Here is an 18832-nt window from a genome sequence, read left to right on the forward strand (position 1 = left end):
AAAAGCAGGGGAGGGGAGAATATGTATCAAACCCATGGAGATGGAAAGTCTCTTCGTTAACTGCTTCTTTTTGGTGAATGCCACCACCCTTATGGCAGAAAGTGAAGAAGAACTGAAGAGCCTCTTGATGAAAGTGAAAGTGGAGAGTGAAAAAGTTGGCTTAAAGCTCTACATTCAGAAAACGAAGATCATGGCATCCTGTCCCATCACTTAATGGCAAATAGATGGAGAAACAGTGGGAACAGTGTCAGACTTTATTTTTCTGGGCTCCAAAATCACTACAGATGGTGAATGCAGCCATGAAATTAAAAGACCTTGGAAGGAAAGTTATGACCAACCTAGACAGCATATTAAAAAGCAGAGATATTACTTTGCCAACAAAGGTCCGTCTAGTCAAGGCTATGGTTTTTCCTTTGGTCATGTATGGATGTGAAAGCTGGACTATAAAGACGGCTGAGCGCCGAAGAATTGATGCTTTTGAACTGTGGTATTGGAGAAGACTCTTGAGAGTCCCTTGGACTGCAAGGAGATCCAACCAGTTCATCCTATATGGCTAGGGTAATCATGTATGTTATCAGCTGAACCGGAAAATGTGTAAAAGAGGTCACTGTTCCTGATTATGCTAGCAAAAGAGGCACAAGAATGACTGGGCAAATGGGAACATGTGGTCTCTCACTATCTAGATCCCCCTTTCACAAGCCAAGCACTGGGAATTCACCCTTACTGCTCTGAAAACTGCCTGGTGTGTCCCATCTTATGCAATATTGAATCTTAAGGAAATTCTATGTCAAGAGAAAGTCATCAGCATTTTGTAGACTAGTTTAATAAACACTCCTACTAATTAGTGAATGTCATTTTACAATGTGTAAGATCTTGTGGGATGTTTTGAAGTTGTATGTGCTTTACAAGTCATCTGAAAAAAGTTTTAAGAAACCAGTTAAATTTACTTTTGCCAACTTCTTTAAAAAGTGAGACATCAAATAAAAGGAAAAAGCAATCTCTTAATCATTCTAAGTTATTTTCTTTGGTAACCCAAAAGTACTGCTCTACACAGGAATGCCCAAATCATCTTCTGTTTGGAAGCTGGAATCATCTAATAAATAAGCTGCTTTCAGAATAGGTTTTTGGCTGATGCTGTTAAGTTAACAAGCTGGGAGAAAAAAATCCCCTCAAATTAGAAAAGGAAGAAAGAAACCTTACATGGTCTTTGTAGAAATGTACTGATGATAATACATCAAGTTTTTAAAACCAACTTTCCTATCTTATGGTCCTATTTCTATTCAACATACCTCCTAAAAGACTAATAACTCTGATTCAGAAAGTCAAACAAAAACTGGAGCTTGGAAATATTTCTTTAAGAGAATTTCATACAGGTACACACAAAATACTGGCATATAATCTAAGCTTACCACTCATTCAAGGGACATTTCAATGTCTACTATACACACAGCACTGGCACTATTAATAGTTGGCTGTCCTGATTTAAAATTTGCCAGTGTTTTTTCCACTCAAGCAGATTTATCTTTCAAAGGGGACTTTGTATTTAAATACTCTATAATTCTCACCCCAAAAAACATGACTAGAAATATATATTAAACAATAGCAAACTCAAAATGCTCCTGTAACAATATATGGCAGAGTACTTTTACATTTGTTAGCACTTCATGTTCTTTTAAAAACCTAACTAGTACCCCCCTCTATAAAAGATGCTTAGAGATCTATAATTCTACACACAGTAATTTCTCATAAGAAACTATCCCTCATTTTTCCCAACTTTTACATTAGAGCTGAGTCCCACAGCTGTATTCTCAAGTTTGGAAAAGATCATGAATCAGACAAGCCAGTGTCAGTCTCCAAAATAACCCCTTTGATTTACTATTGCACCTTTTTTTAAAATAGTACAACAGTTCTGGATTTCCTGGGTAAGGCTTATTAAAGTCAAGACATAGAATCTTGAAAGTTAAGTCACAGAATTTTCTAGGTTTACTAATAAATAAGACTTCTTGAAAGAGCCGGATTCAAAGCTCAATTCTAAATGATAAAAGGCAAATCAAAAATAAAGAGAAAACGAGTTACTCCACAACTGTAAAGAGAAGAACCTCAACTCAAGGAGTAAATTTTAAAAAATAACCTTTTAGCCAATCCATCCATAAAACCACCATAAGACAGCCATTATACACTGCACATATTACATTCTGAATAAAGTTTTTAACAGGAAGAATATGGGAGGGAGGGGGGAGAATTAAGTAAAAAACACATTTTTTATAACATTACATAAGCAGACCAGTGCTTATTCCAGAAACCAGGGGAGGAAAGGGACCCTCTGTATTTGAACATGGCTTCTTGAATTTTTCGTGCCTCTCTGGCCTTAACCCATCGCCACATAAATCATCTTTATCACCACTCCTTCCCAAAACCCCAACACGCACCCACGCACACAAACAGGCATGCACACACAACATTTACACAAAGAATTTTTAAAAATACAAACCATATTCTTTTATTCAAAAAATAAAATTCATACAAGAGTACAAAAACTCTGATGTCTCAAGACTTATCAAAATCAAAAGACAAAACCACTGCTAAGCTATGCTGTGGTGGTCTTTGGTTGCTTAGTTGTATCTGACTCTTTGTGACTCCATGTACTGTAGCCCTTTGGGCTCCTCTGTCCATGGGATTTCCAAGGCAAAAAATACTGAAATCTGCCGCCATCTCCTTCTCCAGGGGATCTTTCCAAGTCAGGCATCAAACCGGGGTCTCCTGCACTACAGGAGGTCTCCTGCATTGCAGGTGGATTCTTTACTGACAGAGCCCCCATAATGCAAATTCAGACCTAATACATCACACTGAATTTTGAATAAATTCAGTCACTGGGTCTTATATCACCAATTTCCTTCTAACACATCTAAAATCATAAACTTTGAAAACAAACTAAGGAAAATAGATGAGCATGAGATGTGGATGAAACTTAAATTACTGCTGAAATAGAGTTTTTAAAGTCAATTTTAAAATAAAAATTTTCCACAAATTGTTAAAGTTTCAAAAAAAATTTTTCCCCACTGCAATAGCTCTCATTGAAAGCAAAAATGCAATACTATCCAATACTTTGGAATTTCCTGCTGTTTAATCAAACAGCTTAGACAAAATGCCTTTTTAATAAATTGCTAAGAGAGATCCACAAAAACTGCAAAGAAACTGCTCTGACAAGTTCCAATAAAGAACATCATTTACGCACTCTGCTTGTAAGACTTTAAACGGCACTAGTCAAACTACCATCTGGGCTTTGGTTTTAATCAAGCTTGTTAGTTAAACTGGAGCTGACATCATTTACATGACTCACCTAAATAAAATCTAAATTACATTAAGGATCTATAAGATAATCACTTACCTACAACCATTCAGTAGATTACAGTGTTCTAAGCATTGTATTAAATTATAAATATGTACATATAAATGTGTGCATATATATAAGCACGCACACACACCCCTATCTTTAGACACATACACAGATGGATCAATGGGTCTATCGCCAATCCACTTTTGGAAAATACACCTACCATAACCTCTTACTGTAGAAAGACATCATGTGGCATAACTACTACACTATGATACAGTTTAATGTACTCGGTACTGTATCCCCAAGACATTCTGATTATATCCCCTAATGAAATTTTTTTTCACTCAAAGTAGCAAGTCATCTTCTACTAAATCTCTCGCCTTAAGCTTTATTTCAAAACAGTGAATTCAGCAAAATTCATCCAATAAAGTACCTTAAAGACAAAGCGAAGAAAATATCCATTTGATTCTATTTCTAGCTATTTTGGTCAATTATTTTGTTACCTTAAGAAGGGCATCAGATCAATGCACTAAATGTTATCCTGCCATCCAACAAATCTAAGTACATTATACCAGGAGTCACTGAATGAGTGAGTAATCATCACCCTATTTGTACTCATATTCAGTGCAGTCCACAGTACACTGAAAATCAGCCCTAACATAACCTCAGGTTTTCTATGTACCACTAGGGAAAGAATATACTCTTCTTCCTACCCAAGTCCCCTCCAAAGATACAGGTTCACACTGTGGTATTCTTTGCACTTCTTTCCAAAATTATACAAGAACAAATACAACGTATTTTTCATTTTGAGTACAACTGATAATCAAATAAATTTTAAATCCACATTAACATACAAAAGTTAAGACTCACTTTGCAAATATAATCCACATGATACTGGCTCTAGGGTATATAGAATCTAGACCCAGATACTGGTATTTCAATCAAAACCCACCTACACTTCCTACTAGAATAAATAGTAAGCTTTTTTATTTGCTACACATGTTCTTACAGCATTAACCAAACCTAAACACACACAACTGTGTCAGCAGAGAACACTGACAACTGTAGAAAAAAACAGTGCACGTGGTTTTTTTTTTAAGTGTCTGATGACATCTATAATTATATAAACCAATTGAGACTCCACAACTTCAACAGGAATGGCAATTTTAAAGATGCCCAAGGCATTTTAAATTAGGCAAATTTCATACCTCTTGGTGACACCACAAAACCATAATTATTGGACAAGACAGAAGTCTGACCTGATAAGGCAATTCTTAAATCTTTCTCCTATCTAAAGTAATTATCATAGTATTATCAACTACTATCCAAAATCAATCTTAAAAAACAAGCATGTCCCATTTCAAAAAGTAGAGGTAAGTAGAATATCATAGCACAGGACAGATACAAAAATTGGTTCAGTTTGATAACTGAAAAGCTAAGTTTCTGAGGTTTGTTAAGCAGTCCCACAATCTGCTGGCCCTATGCCACCATGGCCCAGTGCCAGCCTGATGTAGGGTCAAGCTAAAAATAGCAGCCAAGCAGCTGGAACACATAGGTCTTTGTGACCTCAACTTTTATTTCCCTAAATCAAGGGAGGTTGAAGGGGAGAGGACAACGGCTGGCAAAGAAAGGAATGGAATACACTCTCTTGGTTGGTATGTCCCACCTCTTTGGATTTCTTGTCTTTTGCCCTACCACGCTCTCCTATTCCTCACTCCCCGACTCCATTTCCCATGCCCAGCAAATGAAGAGAACGAGGATGGGCAACAGGTAAGGAGGGAAACAAAGAGAGAAACTGGAACTCTGAGGCAGGCTGAGTGCAGAGGTTCCCCCATCTTCTACCCTCAAGTCTCACCTCATCATCACAAAGCAGCCATTGGTCATTTCAGTCCTCAGCTTTTTACCATGGTCCAGAGAAAAGATAAGACAAAAACTACACAGGTGATAATCATGGGAAAGAAGGAAGAAAGAATGAGAATATGGTATCCACAGTTCAAAATCCTAAATGTTAAAGGAAGCTTGAAGAATGCTTTAAAAAAAAAAACAAAGTCTAGGACTTCTCTCGAAGTCTGGTGGTTGGGACTCAGCAATTTCACTGCTGAGGGCCTAGGTTCAATCTCGCTGCATGGTCCAAGAAATAAAAAATTTAAATTAAAAAATAAAGCCATAAAGAAATAAGGTAAACTTATTTAAAAAAAAAAAAGTCCTCTCACATACATCTGACTACAAACTTATGATATTTGCATTTTAGGTATTTATTTTATTTAGAAAAACCATGACCATCTTCTTTGTAGAAATAAGTTAATAAGAAGCTGTAGCAGGAACAAAGGCTCAACATAACCAGTCTACAGCACTGCCTTCAACTTCTGCTAGCCTTTACCAATCAATATCGACACTAGAAGAGGCTTTGCCCTTTACACTGATATAATAAAATACCTATACTTCATTTATAAAAATGCTAATCACAGTCAGCAAATATTTAACAGCTATAAGGTGGCACATATAGCATTCTAAATTGTATTAATGTAATTAAAAGAACTTATATCTTGCTTCTGTGGATTCATTCAACGTACTATCTTCTTACGCACAGTTTCTGTATAATACCTTCTAACATTAGAGATTTGACATCAATTAACAATGAAAAATGCTTTAACAGACAGATTGTTAAATACGGTAGGACCAGGTAGTGAGTCACTTGAATTTTAAGGACATTAATTCACTAAATGAGCTTCCAATTTATCTGATCAGCTTTTTCAGTTAGTAAGAGTTTAAATGTACTGACAGGTTATCCTGCATCCTTCCAATTAACATCCTTTCAATTTTCAAAGAAAATTAAATCTTTTTATTAGCACAAGAAATAGTATAAGTTTTAGTTGTAACATTCAAAAAGTTATAAAAGATACATATATGTGTGGCATATATATTGCAATTAGATCTAACATGGAAGATATTCCTTTTTCAAAAGTTAGAGAAGTGTCTGGTGAGTGATAGTCAAAACCACCCCACACAACCATCTTCCAAAGCTGAAATTAACTCACAAAAGGCCTTTTTAAAATGCAGTTTTTCAAATCTTAAAATCACATTTTAAAAATACATGTTAAAAATCAATTTAAAATTCCGGCTACTGTGAAAAATCACTCTAGAAAGTAGCGAGAGATTATTATAAACATAAAGATGAACTTTCTAGAATAGTTAATGATGACACACCATGAGTGAGATTACTCAGAGAGTAAGAGTACCAGCCAGAGAGGCTGTGTCTGGCTCCATAATTTACCAGCCTGTGTAACCTTGGGCAAAAGTCACGTGCACTTTTTTCCTGTGCTTCAGTTTTCTCATCTGTAAAATGAGGATAATAAAAGCACCTAACTCCACAGGGCTGTTAAGAAATATAATGTACTTGGAGCAGTAACTGGCACATGGTTAAGTGTGCTGAAAGTGACTGCTATTATTATTATTATTATTATTATTACTATTAGTAAATGTTACAGGAATATTCAGAGGCTCAACATAAACTATGTGCAGTTAAATAAAGAAAAGCCCCAAATCACACAAGGTCTTTAAAAGAGATGTTGATAAAGTTTTGAGGCCACATCAATTACATGAAAGAAGTGCATCTAGGGGTGATGGATACAGTGCTGTTTACTGATGCTGAGGGCGGGGTGCCACTGACAGAGACACTGAAAAATGCACAAAAACAGGCCAAACACAAAGTCTGTTTTCATAAGCATATTAAATTCAGAGCAAACAAATTTCCTACAAGGTACTGACTTCTATTATTCTGTGTATTTTCAACTCTCAGTAAATTCTGTATTACAAGGAGGTATGCATACAATGATGTAGATTCACACCAACTGTAATAGAGTTTCATACAGTCAGCAATCATAACAACCAACTTTTTCTGAACTTTAATCTCATCACAGAACATCTCTACAATGTCCAGGTGTCTACAAATGTTTTACACTAGCATGCACTAGAACGCTAGAATCACTGCTTAATTGAAGCCATCAGAATCTGGTCTGAAACTAAAATGCTATCTAGAAAAAAAATACTTTTATAACACTAGATGAAATGTTAACCAAATAATCTAACATCTAAGACAATTTACATTCAAGATATGCTTGTCCTGATTTTGGAGATTTTCTGAAATTTACCAAATGTTCCCAGCAAATTGAGGCAATCTGTGAGTAGAAAAACAGAGACTCCACGTTTAACTTTGCAATTTACTATACCTATCAGGACAAATTACTCAACGTGTCTGTGCCGTGGTTTTCTCATCAGCAAAGCAGAAGAGGCTGGAACTGATCTTTACAAATCTCCAAAGCTCTGCTGCTGCTGCTGCTGCTGCTAAGTCACTTCAGTCGTGTTCGACTCTGTGCAACCCCATAGACGGCAGCCCACCAGGCTCCCCCGTCCCTGGGATTCTCCAGGCAAGAACACTGCAGTGGGCTGCCATTTCCTTCTCCCCTCCAGAGCTCTACAGGCATATAATAACTGTCGCACAACAGTTTTGTATAAAAACAACATCTCACCTGTTCGTATATTTAAGAAGAAACAGAAGAATGCAGCTGTATGCAGGGGTCACTGAAATATGCTTAGGGTAACGATACTCAAATGACACCTACTTTCATTTGTCTTTTCGCTCACTTGGGAACATCAAATTAGCTATAAACACATAAATATATTTATTTATTGCAAAGAGTCAGACACGACTTAGCTGAACAATAACAAAATAAATACTTGTAACATATGCTGACAGAAAACTAGTTAGCATACCTAGCAAAATTCAGTTAGCATACCCTTAGCAACAGAGTTCACTTACTATCAGCTGAAAGTCAACATTTAAGTTCAAAATGAAAAGCAGATTTTGCACTGCATTCTCTCCAAAGCTTGTTTTGGCCACCTTTTCTAGATCAAAAAAATTAAGGAAGCATCCTATTTTTAAAGAACTGAAAACTATGTACAAAGCATATTCTCAGCAGAACACCCGGCACTGAAAGCAGAAAGTGTAAAGATACTCGATCTTTCCAAACAAATCTAACTAATACACTTTATTTTTGAGACTCTGACTAGGATTGAGAAACAAGAGCCTCTTCTTATGGGACTAAACTATGTAACATATTTCTCCAAATTATCATTCGATACTGATTTCTCGGCAGGAGATGAGTCTTTCCACTCACTTAAAGGAAGAAACGGCTCATGTTTTCTAGTTTACAGTAATGTTCAAATATTTATATATCAAAAATTAATAAACCGAGAAAATTAAATTAGGTTTTTGTTGGGAAAAATCACCATTCTTCAAACTATGTGATAGTAATTTGAAAGGTGACTAAAAATGGTTTTATGGGCTCTATTTAATTTACTACCATTTAAAAAATAGTTTCCTATAATCTGCTTTGTTCATAGAAGTTTATACTTACCTATAATCTGACTTCTTTTGTAGGATATTTGTTCTCTTAAATATATAACAGTTGAAGGTCAACAGCAGATCAAGTTTAATGATTGCCCCTATAAAAATTTCTAACACAACATGGGTTTGTTTTATCATACACATAGGTAAGTTTCTTAAAATAAAGGTACCAAATTCACTTTCCATCACTGAAGAAAACTGATTTTCTAACACAAAAATATAAAACACATCAGCATTTGGAATTAGTACAGACCCATTCGTATAATTTCTAAAAGGGACAACTTTCTTTAAAAAAAGCATCATTCCCTCACTGCCATCCTGTTCACTAAAGATATTACTAGTTGAAATCATGCATTCTTAAGTAAACTCTTAATATGATTTTGAGTAGAGAAGACATGCTAGCTTCTTATTTTTCCAGATGAAACATTTAAAGTTTGAATTGATAGTTATTGACTACCCATTGTGAAAAGAAGCCCATGATAAAGGAAAACGGATAAACATCTTAACAACTGGCCAGGACATACTTAAAGACAATACTGACTTCGACTGCTCAAAAAATCCTGATGTTTTTAAAAGGAAAGGTATTCCAAGTTTCGCATCTGAAGAAAGGATGAAACTCAATGCACAGTTGAAATAAAATAAGAGAGATGGTCTATTCCTCAATTCCAGGGTGTACTCAGAATGGGGAGAGGGGAGATGGCAAGAAATTAAAGACTGCAGCAAGAGTAGAAGTATTTACTTAACTCAAATCTGCAGTTCCCACCTTCCAGTACTGTTGAAATTTTCTGGCTATGAAAAGTACTCTGTCTCCCGAATGAACACTTCAGATTTCTTCATTGGACCAGTACTAACCATCAGAGAACTAAGTATTACAAAAATGTAAAGCTTTCTTCACTTAAAATTGAAAACTGAAACTCCCTCAGACCAATGCTGAGCACATGAGATGCTCAAATACTTTCGAAAAATCAATTATAAGCAAATGAAACAACTCAGAGAGGAAGACAATAAAAGAAAAATACATATATGCATTAGTTTCAAAATTTCTTCTTTTGTGTAATTCTTCATTAACCAAAAGACTTAACAAGTATAGGCTCTGATTCATGGCTCTGATTCAAATTTGTTCTATATCATTACTTTAAACTTGGGAATACATTCAATAAGCTATACCATCATCAATAAACAAAACACCTATCTCTAAAAGTGCATTCAAAATCGCATCTTTATACAATAATCTCTGGTCTGTAAAGAAAATCAAAATACTCAAAGGCCAACTAATTAGCCTCAAGTAAGTCAGCTGATTAAAATTTTAACCATCCTAAATCTAGTATCTAATACTGATCCCCTTTTACTGCCTTGCTACTCCCTAAATCATGAAATTTAAATAACAAATCTGAAAAGACCATGAGAATGCTTACCAGTGTTAACATAACTTTTCTCCCAAAAGTAACCACCAAAAAAAAAAAAAAAAAAACTCCTTTTAAAACTCAGCTCCTTCCTTCTACAAAAGACTAGTTTCTAGTTTTGTTTAGACATTCCTTGCTTTTAAATGATTGTTCAGTCACAAATAAGGAAATGGTGTTTCAAAACAAAAAAAGAAAACTAAGTATACACAAGGTCTTCAGAAAGGAGACACACACACAAACACATACTCCCAAACAAAAAATATGCATTCATTAAAAACACAAGGATAAATTTTCTAAGATTACAAAAATATATTCTTCTAATTTTAAGAAAAATCCAATCATAAGTTAATACAATGAAAAGTAAAATTCTTCCCAAAACTGTGCCCCCTTCTCCAAAGATAATCACTATTCAATGGTTGCTTGTGTAGCCTTTCCAGACATCTTTATAACACCAATATGCGAGCCTGTCTTTGCTTTCAACAGATACTGCAGCGTACTATATGAACAGTTGATCTGCTTTCAAAAGAAATATGGTGGTCACCCTTACATGTCAGCATATAAAAATTTACTTTGTTTTTTCATGGTTGCATAGTATTCCAGTGAGTACTTCTTAATCAGGTCCCCTCTGATAGAAATTTAGATTGAGTTCAGCTTTTCAGTTACAAACCATACTGCAAGGAGCATCACCCACCGAACTGAACATCTCTGCGCGCTGATATCAATAAATCTATAGAATAAATTCCTAGAAATGACACAAAAAGACTGCACCCAGCATCCGGGGAGGCAGCATCCCATTCTCCCAACTCCTCACTCAATTCTGGGTAATATCTACCCGTGAGTCAGTGTGGTAGATGAAAACAGCTTTCCATTTTTGTCTCTTGAATTGAAGATGAATACATTTATTAATAATTTGCATTTCTTTGTGAAATGTCTATTTTTCCTACCAAGTTCTTCATCTTTTTCCCCAAATTTCAGGAATTATCTGCTAGCCTTTGGTCAAACATGTTGCAAACAACTACACCAGTTAGTTGCTTAACTTGGTCCCTCATGTTTTCAATCCTACAGAAACTTTGAGATTTTTTTAAATCAAGTAACTTGTATCTGTCTTTTCCTTTACATTTCAAGTTTCAGACCCCATTAGGGACGCTCTTTTCCACGCTTCCCTTGTAGCTCAGTCGATAAAGAATCTGCCCGCAATGCAGGAGACTTGGGTTCAATCCCTGGGTTAGGAAGATCCCCTGGGGAAGCAAATGGCAACCCACTCCAGTACCCTTGCCTGGAAAATCTCATGGCAGACGAGCCTGGTAGGCTGCAGTCCATGGAGTCGCAAAGAGTCGGGCACGACTGAGCGACTAACACTTACTCACTTTTCAGGCAGAAATTTTTGTGGAAAATTCGTATGTGACCTATAAATCATTACGCAAGTACTGTCAATTATATTTACATTCAAGCACCTTCAGCATTAGCTCCCTTCCAATATATCGTTAGTTAACAATAACAAGCCAACAATGCTTTCTCTAAAACTTCCCATAATCAACTGATGAACAGCTCTGCACCGATTAAATACCACTTACAACTACTACTCAAATATTTAATTTTTTTCCTTTAAACTTCTTCTTAAAATCTAGGGGTTGAAAAATAACCAAGAAAGTATGTTTAAATACCGGGAAGTCCCAATTCTCTGCCCCTCAATTCTTAAGTAATCTTCAACATTGTAAGTGCAAAATAAAGTCCAGCAACAAGACTGTCTGTATTGTAGTTATAATTTAGTCATCTCTACAAAAGTCAATGAATACTTCCTGTACAAACAAACTTGTAATTTTGCAATACCAGAAAACTGCTTATGATGCTATCAACACATATTTTGTTCTTTTCCATTTCAGGTTATAAAGCAAAAAAGACTTCTACCTCAAATCACAAAATTATAAAATAAGCTTCATGTTAGTTCCAATTCAAACCACCACTTAGAGCTAAATTAGATGGTTAATCTAGCCACTCTCTGTTCTTCATCAAGGGGAAAAAAAAAAAAATCCTGGTCATAAGTTTTCTATCTCACAGTGCCAGCTGCCAGGCATTTAACAGCCTTCCATCTCTACACCGACTGGCACAACAAGTAATACAACTTGGAAATTAAGGAAATTGGCAGAACACAGAGGGGAAAAAAGAATTTTTTCCACCATTTGTACAGCACTTGTTTAGCACGCATGTAAGTGTTTCCAAAGGGGTGGTCAACTCTTCAAGCTATATGAGAAGCATCATCCTGCTTCACATCCACCACTGCCAACTCCATTCAGTGGCCTCCTTCCCCTCTGGGGACTATTCAGAAAGTTACTATTTTCTTTTACAACTCACCCAGGCCTCTTCACCAATGAAAGCAGGCAAGGCCCACGCTGTGTGTCTGTCTCCTAGAGAAGATTGCATCTTTTATTTATCGTCCCTTGGCTTTATTTTCACAGTGAATTCCTGGCTTAAATGCAATCAGCCAAGAAACCCTCCCTGTGCGCTCTCCCGTCATTCCTCATTGCTTGCAAGCAGAGTCAAGCACAGAAGGGGGAAAAAAAAAACTCAGCATTGCCAGCCAAGCCATAAAAACTCACAAACTAGTTTGTTATACTGAGATACCATGGATGTGCTTCAATCCATTTCAACCAGGCAGGAAACAAGGGGAAGAGGGGTATAACTTGAAAGAATGTTAATTAGATTTTTTTTTTAAAGGATAGATGGATAGCCTCAGAAGTTAAACCCCCTTCCAGACATAAGGAAAGGGTGTCTAACCTAGAAAAGGCAACACTGGGGACGGCCTTTAGAAATAAATGACCATGCAGAAAAATCACGTTCCCAGATTGCATTAGAATTCAAATTAACCAGACAGGATTAAAACAAATCTTAATTCTCTCTTGGGGCCCCACCCAGACCCCTACCCGACTCCCAAAGAGAAGGATAAAAGGAACTGACTACGGAAAGAGAAGATTAAATTAAAAATCAAGAGACAGAGATGCTGCCAAATCTCTCCCCATTCATTAGGAACCGCGTTCACCACCACAATTTAAATAGACAGCACTATAAGAGGGGGGTAGAAAAATACGCCCGTTTTGCAATCAGGAGAAAAATACGAGGAAAGGGGAGTTTCACTACAGCATTGTTCTTTTCCGTCTAGCTCAAACATCCCCAGCACTACAGCTGGAGAAAAAAAAAAAAATCTGACCAGAAAGACACATTGGAGGGTGGGGGGTGCGGGGAGCACAGAGAAAGCTTTTAAAACTCCGTATTTGAGAAAACTCTCATGGTCTGTCAGAGAAAGAAGGGCTGTGCAGCTTTAAGTCCTTCTCTCGCCTTTGTCAAATATCTTCTACTTTACAAGCCCTGAAAAGAAATAAAGAGACTCTTTTGTTTGGTTTCTCCTTTTCGGGGGGTGACAGAAAACTGAAAGGGGCACAAATAAACCTGAAAACAAGAACAAAGTGCGGGGTCGTGCCCGACTGCCAGGCGGTCGCCGGGGGGACGCGGGAGCTGACGCGAAGCCCCTCCGCCTCGCGCTCCGGCCGCCACCGGCCGCGAGCGCCCAGCCTGTCGCAGCTCGCACGGAGCCCGATCCCCGGCCCACTCCCCGGTGCAAACCCAACTCCGCCGGCGGGAGCCCCGAGTACGCCGCAGTCCCCCAGTAAGGGGTAAGAGCCAGCTGCCACGGGCCCGGCTCGCCCCCTTTGATTCGCGGGCGTCCTCGGGAGGAGAGGTCCCTCAGGAAAGGGGTCCAGCCTGACGCCCGCGCACCCCGAGACGGAGAGGCGCGGAGAGAAGGACATTTAAATCCCTGGGCGGCCGGCGGAGCTCGCCCGGGCCAGCCCAGACGCCGCAGCGACTCCCCCGCCCCCCGGAACGCCGCGGCCGCCAGCCCGTCGAAGCCCTGAGAGGAGCGGCCGCCGAGTGGCATTAAAATGTATTTCCCTCCCCTCAAATGGAGGGGGCGGGGAGGGGGAGTGCAGAGGAGAAAGACCGGCGAGTGACAGACAAGGGGAGAGACGAGGCAGAGCGCAGAACGCGGCCCGGCCGCCGGCTCGGCCCCGGCCGGCATTGTCTGTGCGGCCCGCGCCCCCTCCCCCGCCCCGCACGGCCCCACCACAGACACCCTCCGCCGGAGCCCGGCCGGCCGCCCGCGCCTTTGTCCACATTCACCCCCCAAAACGGGTCTGCAGCTCTCCAGGACGTACTCCCCGGGAGAAGGGCGGGGAATGGAGCGGGCCGGGGGCACCCGACACCCACCCGGCGGACCCCGCGGAGGGGCGCGTCCTGCTGATTCATTTCCCACTCGCGCTGGCCCGTCCGGGGAGACAGGGGGCGGGGAGGGGCGGAGAGGAAATGAGCGCTTCGCTCAGGACGACTGTCCCGGCCAGTGAGGGCATCGGGCGGGGTGCGGGCGCGCGCTGCGCTGAGGGGCTGCCCAGAGGGGAGGGGGCGGGCTCCCCCCACCCGAGGGACTGACGGATAGACAGACGACCCCGCGACTGCCCCGTGACTCACCGACTTGCAGGACGTTGTCTACGCAGCCGCTCTCCAGCAGCGCGATGCCCCGGCGGAAGGGCAGCCGTGTCTCGTCGCCGCCGTCCGCCGGCCCGGCGGCCCCCACCGACGGGGCCCCGGCCCCGGAGGCGGCGGCAGCGGCGGCGGCGGCAGCGGCGGCGGCGGCCGAGGTGGCGGCCGGCGAGGACGAGGAGCCGCCGCCGCCCGCGCCGCCCGCGCCGCCGCCCGCGCCGCCGGGGCCGCCGCTGTCGTCGCCGGGGCCGCCCGCGGCGCCGCCGCCGGTGTTGAAGGACGAGTACATGCAGATCTCCCGCTCGCTGCGGGGGAAGGACCAGTAGACGATGCGGCGCTGCACCGGCTCCGGGATGCGCTCGAAGCGCTCCTCCACGCGCTGGAACGGCCACTTCTCAGCCACCTTGCGCGCCGCGATGTCCAGCAGCGACTCGGGGCTCTGGGTCTTGCCCGGCGGCAGCAGCCCCAGCGCTGCGCCGCCTCCGCACGCCGCTGCCGCCGCGCCGCCCGCCCGCGGGCCCGGCCGACAGGCAGAGCTATAACCGCCACCCGCTCCTCCGCCGCCGCTGCTGGCCCCACCGCCGCCGCCGCCGCCGCCCGGCCGGCAGCAGAGCCGTTTCGCGGGAGGAGGCTGCTGTCCGCGCTCCGCCATGACCGCGCCGCTTCTAACCCGACAGCGGAAGTGCCGGGACCCTATAAACGGCACAAGGAAGCGCGACACGCACACGCCGCCGCGACGCCACGCTGCCATCTAGGGCCCGCCGCTCCTTGTACGGGCACAAGAGGTGGGGCCTTCGCCGTGACGTCGCGGCCGAGGCGGGGCACCGATAGGGGGACCTAGGGCCAAGGGCGGGGCCTATGCAAATCGCTGGGCTGAAACATAAATAGAGCACTCCGCGGACACGGGGGTAGCGGGGGCGGTGGGGTTGGGTGCCCGATGGGTTGTGAGAATGTCAGGCTGCTGTGACGCGGGGGGCGGGGTTCAGGCGGGGTTCCCGGGGGAGGGGGCGGGCCGCCCGGCATGGCTTAGGGTGCATGGGTCTCTGCGCCCCCTGCCTGCTCAACTTCCCCCTCCAATTCCCTGCTTCCCTTTGATGTCCCGCAAGTGAGGACGCGCCTCGTGGGTCGCTGCGGGGAGGGAAGAGTAGATGGGAGGTGAGCACTGGAGAGGGGTCCCGGTAAGTGGGGGGCGGGACCCTGAGTCGAGGCCCCACCCCCACCCCGCCAGAGCCGCCCCGCCGGGGGAAAAGCCTCTGGGCGGAGGAGGTGCTTTCAAAACAAAGAAATGCGGCGTGGAACCCGGGGGACTGGGGTGGTGAGGAAGGCGGAGGAGGTGCGGCTGAGGCCGCCTGCTTCCCCTCCAGTCAGCCCAGAGGAACTCCCCCCACCCCCAGCCCGGGCTGCGGCGCCGGAGAAGAGGGAGGAGGCTGCGGTAGTCGGCTGTTTTCCATTTCACTTTTGCAGACCAAGGCGGAGAAGAGCACCAGTTCCGCTGCTTCTCTTGTCTGCAGCACGCTCAACCCCGAGCGAGTCTCAGTTTCCGCTCAGTCTCGGCTTCCAAGCTTGCCAAAGTGTCCGAAAACGCGCAGAGCGCTCGGAACCTGTCCCGCAGCTGTGCGACGCGCGTCTCGAGCAGGCTGCAGCCGCCCCGCCCTCGCGCGCCTTCAGCCCCGCGGGCGGGGATGCCGGCTCCGCGGCCTTTCCCGGACCCCGCTCCAGGCCCGGGCGTGCTCCGGCTCGAGGTGGAAGGCACACCCGGGTAGTGGATTTAGCAAACACACCTTTGTGAGTACACACGACACGGGCGCGCGCGCACACACCCTACAGGCGCGCGCGCACAGTCCAGCCGGCTGCAGACGGCGCACCCCGGCCGCTCGGCGGCGGATGGTGGCTGGGAGCGCACTCGGTGCACCGTTGAGTTCACGGCCAGCCTCGACCCCGGGCTGCGGGGAGCCCTGGCGCTCGGGACGCACGCCGGGCTCTCTGCCGCCCTGGCGGCGCCCGAACGCCCCATTCTCCCGGGGCAAGGCTGCGTGGGGGCGGGCGGGCGGAGAGCGCAGCTTGCTGGGGCCGGGGCGCCGGAGAAGGCAAAGAAGCGAGTCCCCTGTGAACCAGGAACGCTGCAGACATTGTTCTTCGTACTCTCCAGGGCTCGGTCGAATGTGGGTCCAAAACACGGCCTTAATTACCACGTTAGAGACGTCCCTACTCTTTGCCCTGCCTTCTGTTTTTCCTATAAACCATGTCACTGATACTGTGGCTATTTTAGAAGATAAACCGTATCTCCTTTGACACGTTCTCATCTTTTAAGGTTATTGGCTGATACCCACATGCCTGCCTTGTTGCCTGGATTTAAAGAGAGAAGAGCGCTCCCGAGTTTTTAAGAAAATCGCCCACTCAGGGCCGAGGCCCGGGAAACCTCGAGCTCCAGGTCTTGGCTCTTCCCCTCTTCAGGCCCCACCAAGCCCCAGGCTGCAGGTCCCTAGGGGACCTGATGCTGGCCGACTTTCCGCAGCTGCCTTACTTGTTAGGAAAATTTTGGTGACAGTATGTTTTTGTATATCCATCTGGTATTTTTCTGGGCACCTCCTCAATGCTTAGGAAAAGGCCTGGGTAGAAAACTGGAAGACTATCTTACGGGCAAAAGGGAGGCGGAAAGGTTTTTCCTTCAGTTTTTCTTATTTCTGGATTTCTTTAAAAAAAATTTTTAATTTATATATATATATATGATAGAAAAAAGTAAGTCGAAAGTAAAATGTAGTTTCCATTCTGTCTTCAAACACAGCCATGATAGAACTTAGGCTTGTGTAATATTGTATAGATTACTAAGGATTTTCATACACATACACACAGAATCTTGGAACTGGAAAGTCAAAGATGACAAAACTTATATCTCCAGACAGGGTAAGTGACTCATTCAGGCACCTACCAGGTGTTAATGGAAGAAATTAACTCATACTGAGTGAGAAAGTGGACTGCTTTGGAAGTGCCTACCGCTTAGAGATCTTGATTTTGTATTGAACCAACGAGCCTGGATTTAAGGCATTGTCCTACATGGGAGGAATTTCATTTAACTCTGTTCAAAGGTGAGTCCAGAGCCACCAGCTCAGCTTTCCCCCTTTGTAGTCTCTTAACTGAGACCAACTCTCCTGCTCTTGAACTGTCCTCCATCCTCTGGTTCCCTGACACTCTCCTGATCCTACAATATCTCCAACTTGTCTTTCTCTGCCTTGTTTTGGGGTTTCTCTTCCTCCAAACTTTAATGTTAACCCTGCCCTACAGCCTAGGAGGGTCCTCTTCTCTATTTTTAGTGGCCCACACCTTGGAGAGCTTCTACTGTTTGTAACTCCCAACCATGGTCTCTGCTTCAGCTCACTTCTTGCTGGTGGTCAACTCTTTTCCATTGCCACCTCAAACCCAAAGGACCACATTTCCCTGGAAACCAGGCTCTCTTCCCCTAGACTGTTATTACAGTTGCCACCTGTTCATAGGCCACCAAGATTTTTTCCTCTTTGCCTGAAACTCTCATATAGGTTTATTTGCTGAGTTATCTCTCCCGGCCCTCTCGCTTAGTCACTTATTCCTCCTCTTCACTCCACACAGCCTCCTCACTGGTGTGTCTGTATAACCTTTCCTCATGCAAATCCTCCTCCACCCAGCTGTTATGCTTCCTAAAGTATAATTCTGATGGTATCACCCTCCTGCTCAAGTCCCTTTAAATGATTCCCTGCCACGTACTAGGGAAAGTCCAAATTCAGATCTGATCTTGCCCAAACCCAACTTTCCAGCCTCATCTTTCACTAAAATCTAACAGAACTTCCAGGTCCCAGACAGGAACGTTGTTAAATCCCATCAGGACTTCTCCCAGCTCCCTAGACGACATCCCAGGTTCCCCAGTCTGCACATTTGCTCAAGATGTTGCTGTTGCCGGTAACAGAGAGATTCTTTCTCCCCATGGAACTTGTCAAATTCCTACCCTTCCTTCCAGGACTGGCTCAAATGCCACTTCCTCTAGGAAAACCCACCTGGATGTGTGATCTCTCTCTCCTCAAGCTCCTCTGACACTTTGGATCTTCCTCGTGACATTTATACCATTCTGCCAAGGGTCACAGCTATGTTTCCACTTGCTAGAGCCATTCATCTCTCTCTTCCCTG

The 18832-nt window shown here is 43.5% G+C and overlaps 1 protein-coding gene across 1 annotated transcript in view; it reads right to left on the minus strand.

The window, feature by feature from the left end:
* ZSWIM6 (zinc finger SWIM-type containing 6) overlaps positions 1 to 15349 on the minus strand; it is a 225416-nt gene extending 210067 nt beyond the window's left edge. Inside the window, exon 1 of the mRNA XM_025270496.3 lies at positions 14666 to 15349. Coding sequence (XP_025126281.1) covers positions 14666 to 15329 — 664 coding nt within the window. The 5' untranslated portion in view covers positions 15330 to 15349. The remainder of the gene's footprint in view (positions 1 to 14665) is intronic.
* Between the last annotated feature and the right edge of the window lie 3483 nt (positions 15350 to 18832).

This window comes from Bubalus bubalis, chromosome 19 (assembly GCF_019923935.1).
Source record: "Bubalus bubalis isolate 160015118507 breed Murrah chromosome 19, NDDB_SH_1, whole genome shotgun sequence".
NCBI lineage: Eukaryota > Metazoa > Chordata > Mammalia > Artiodactyla > Bovidae > Bubalus > Bubalus bubalis.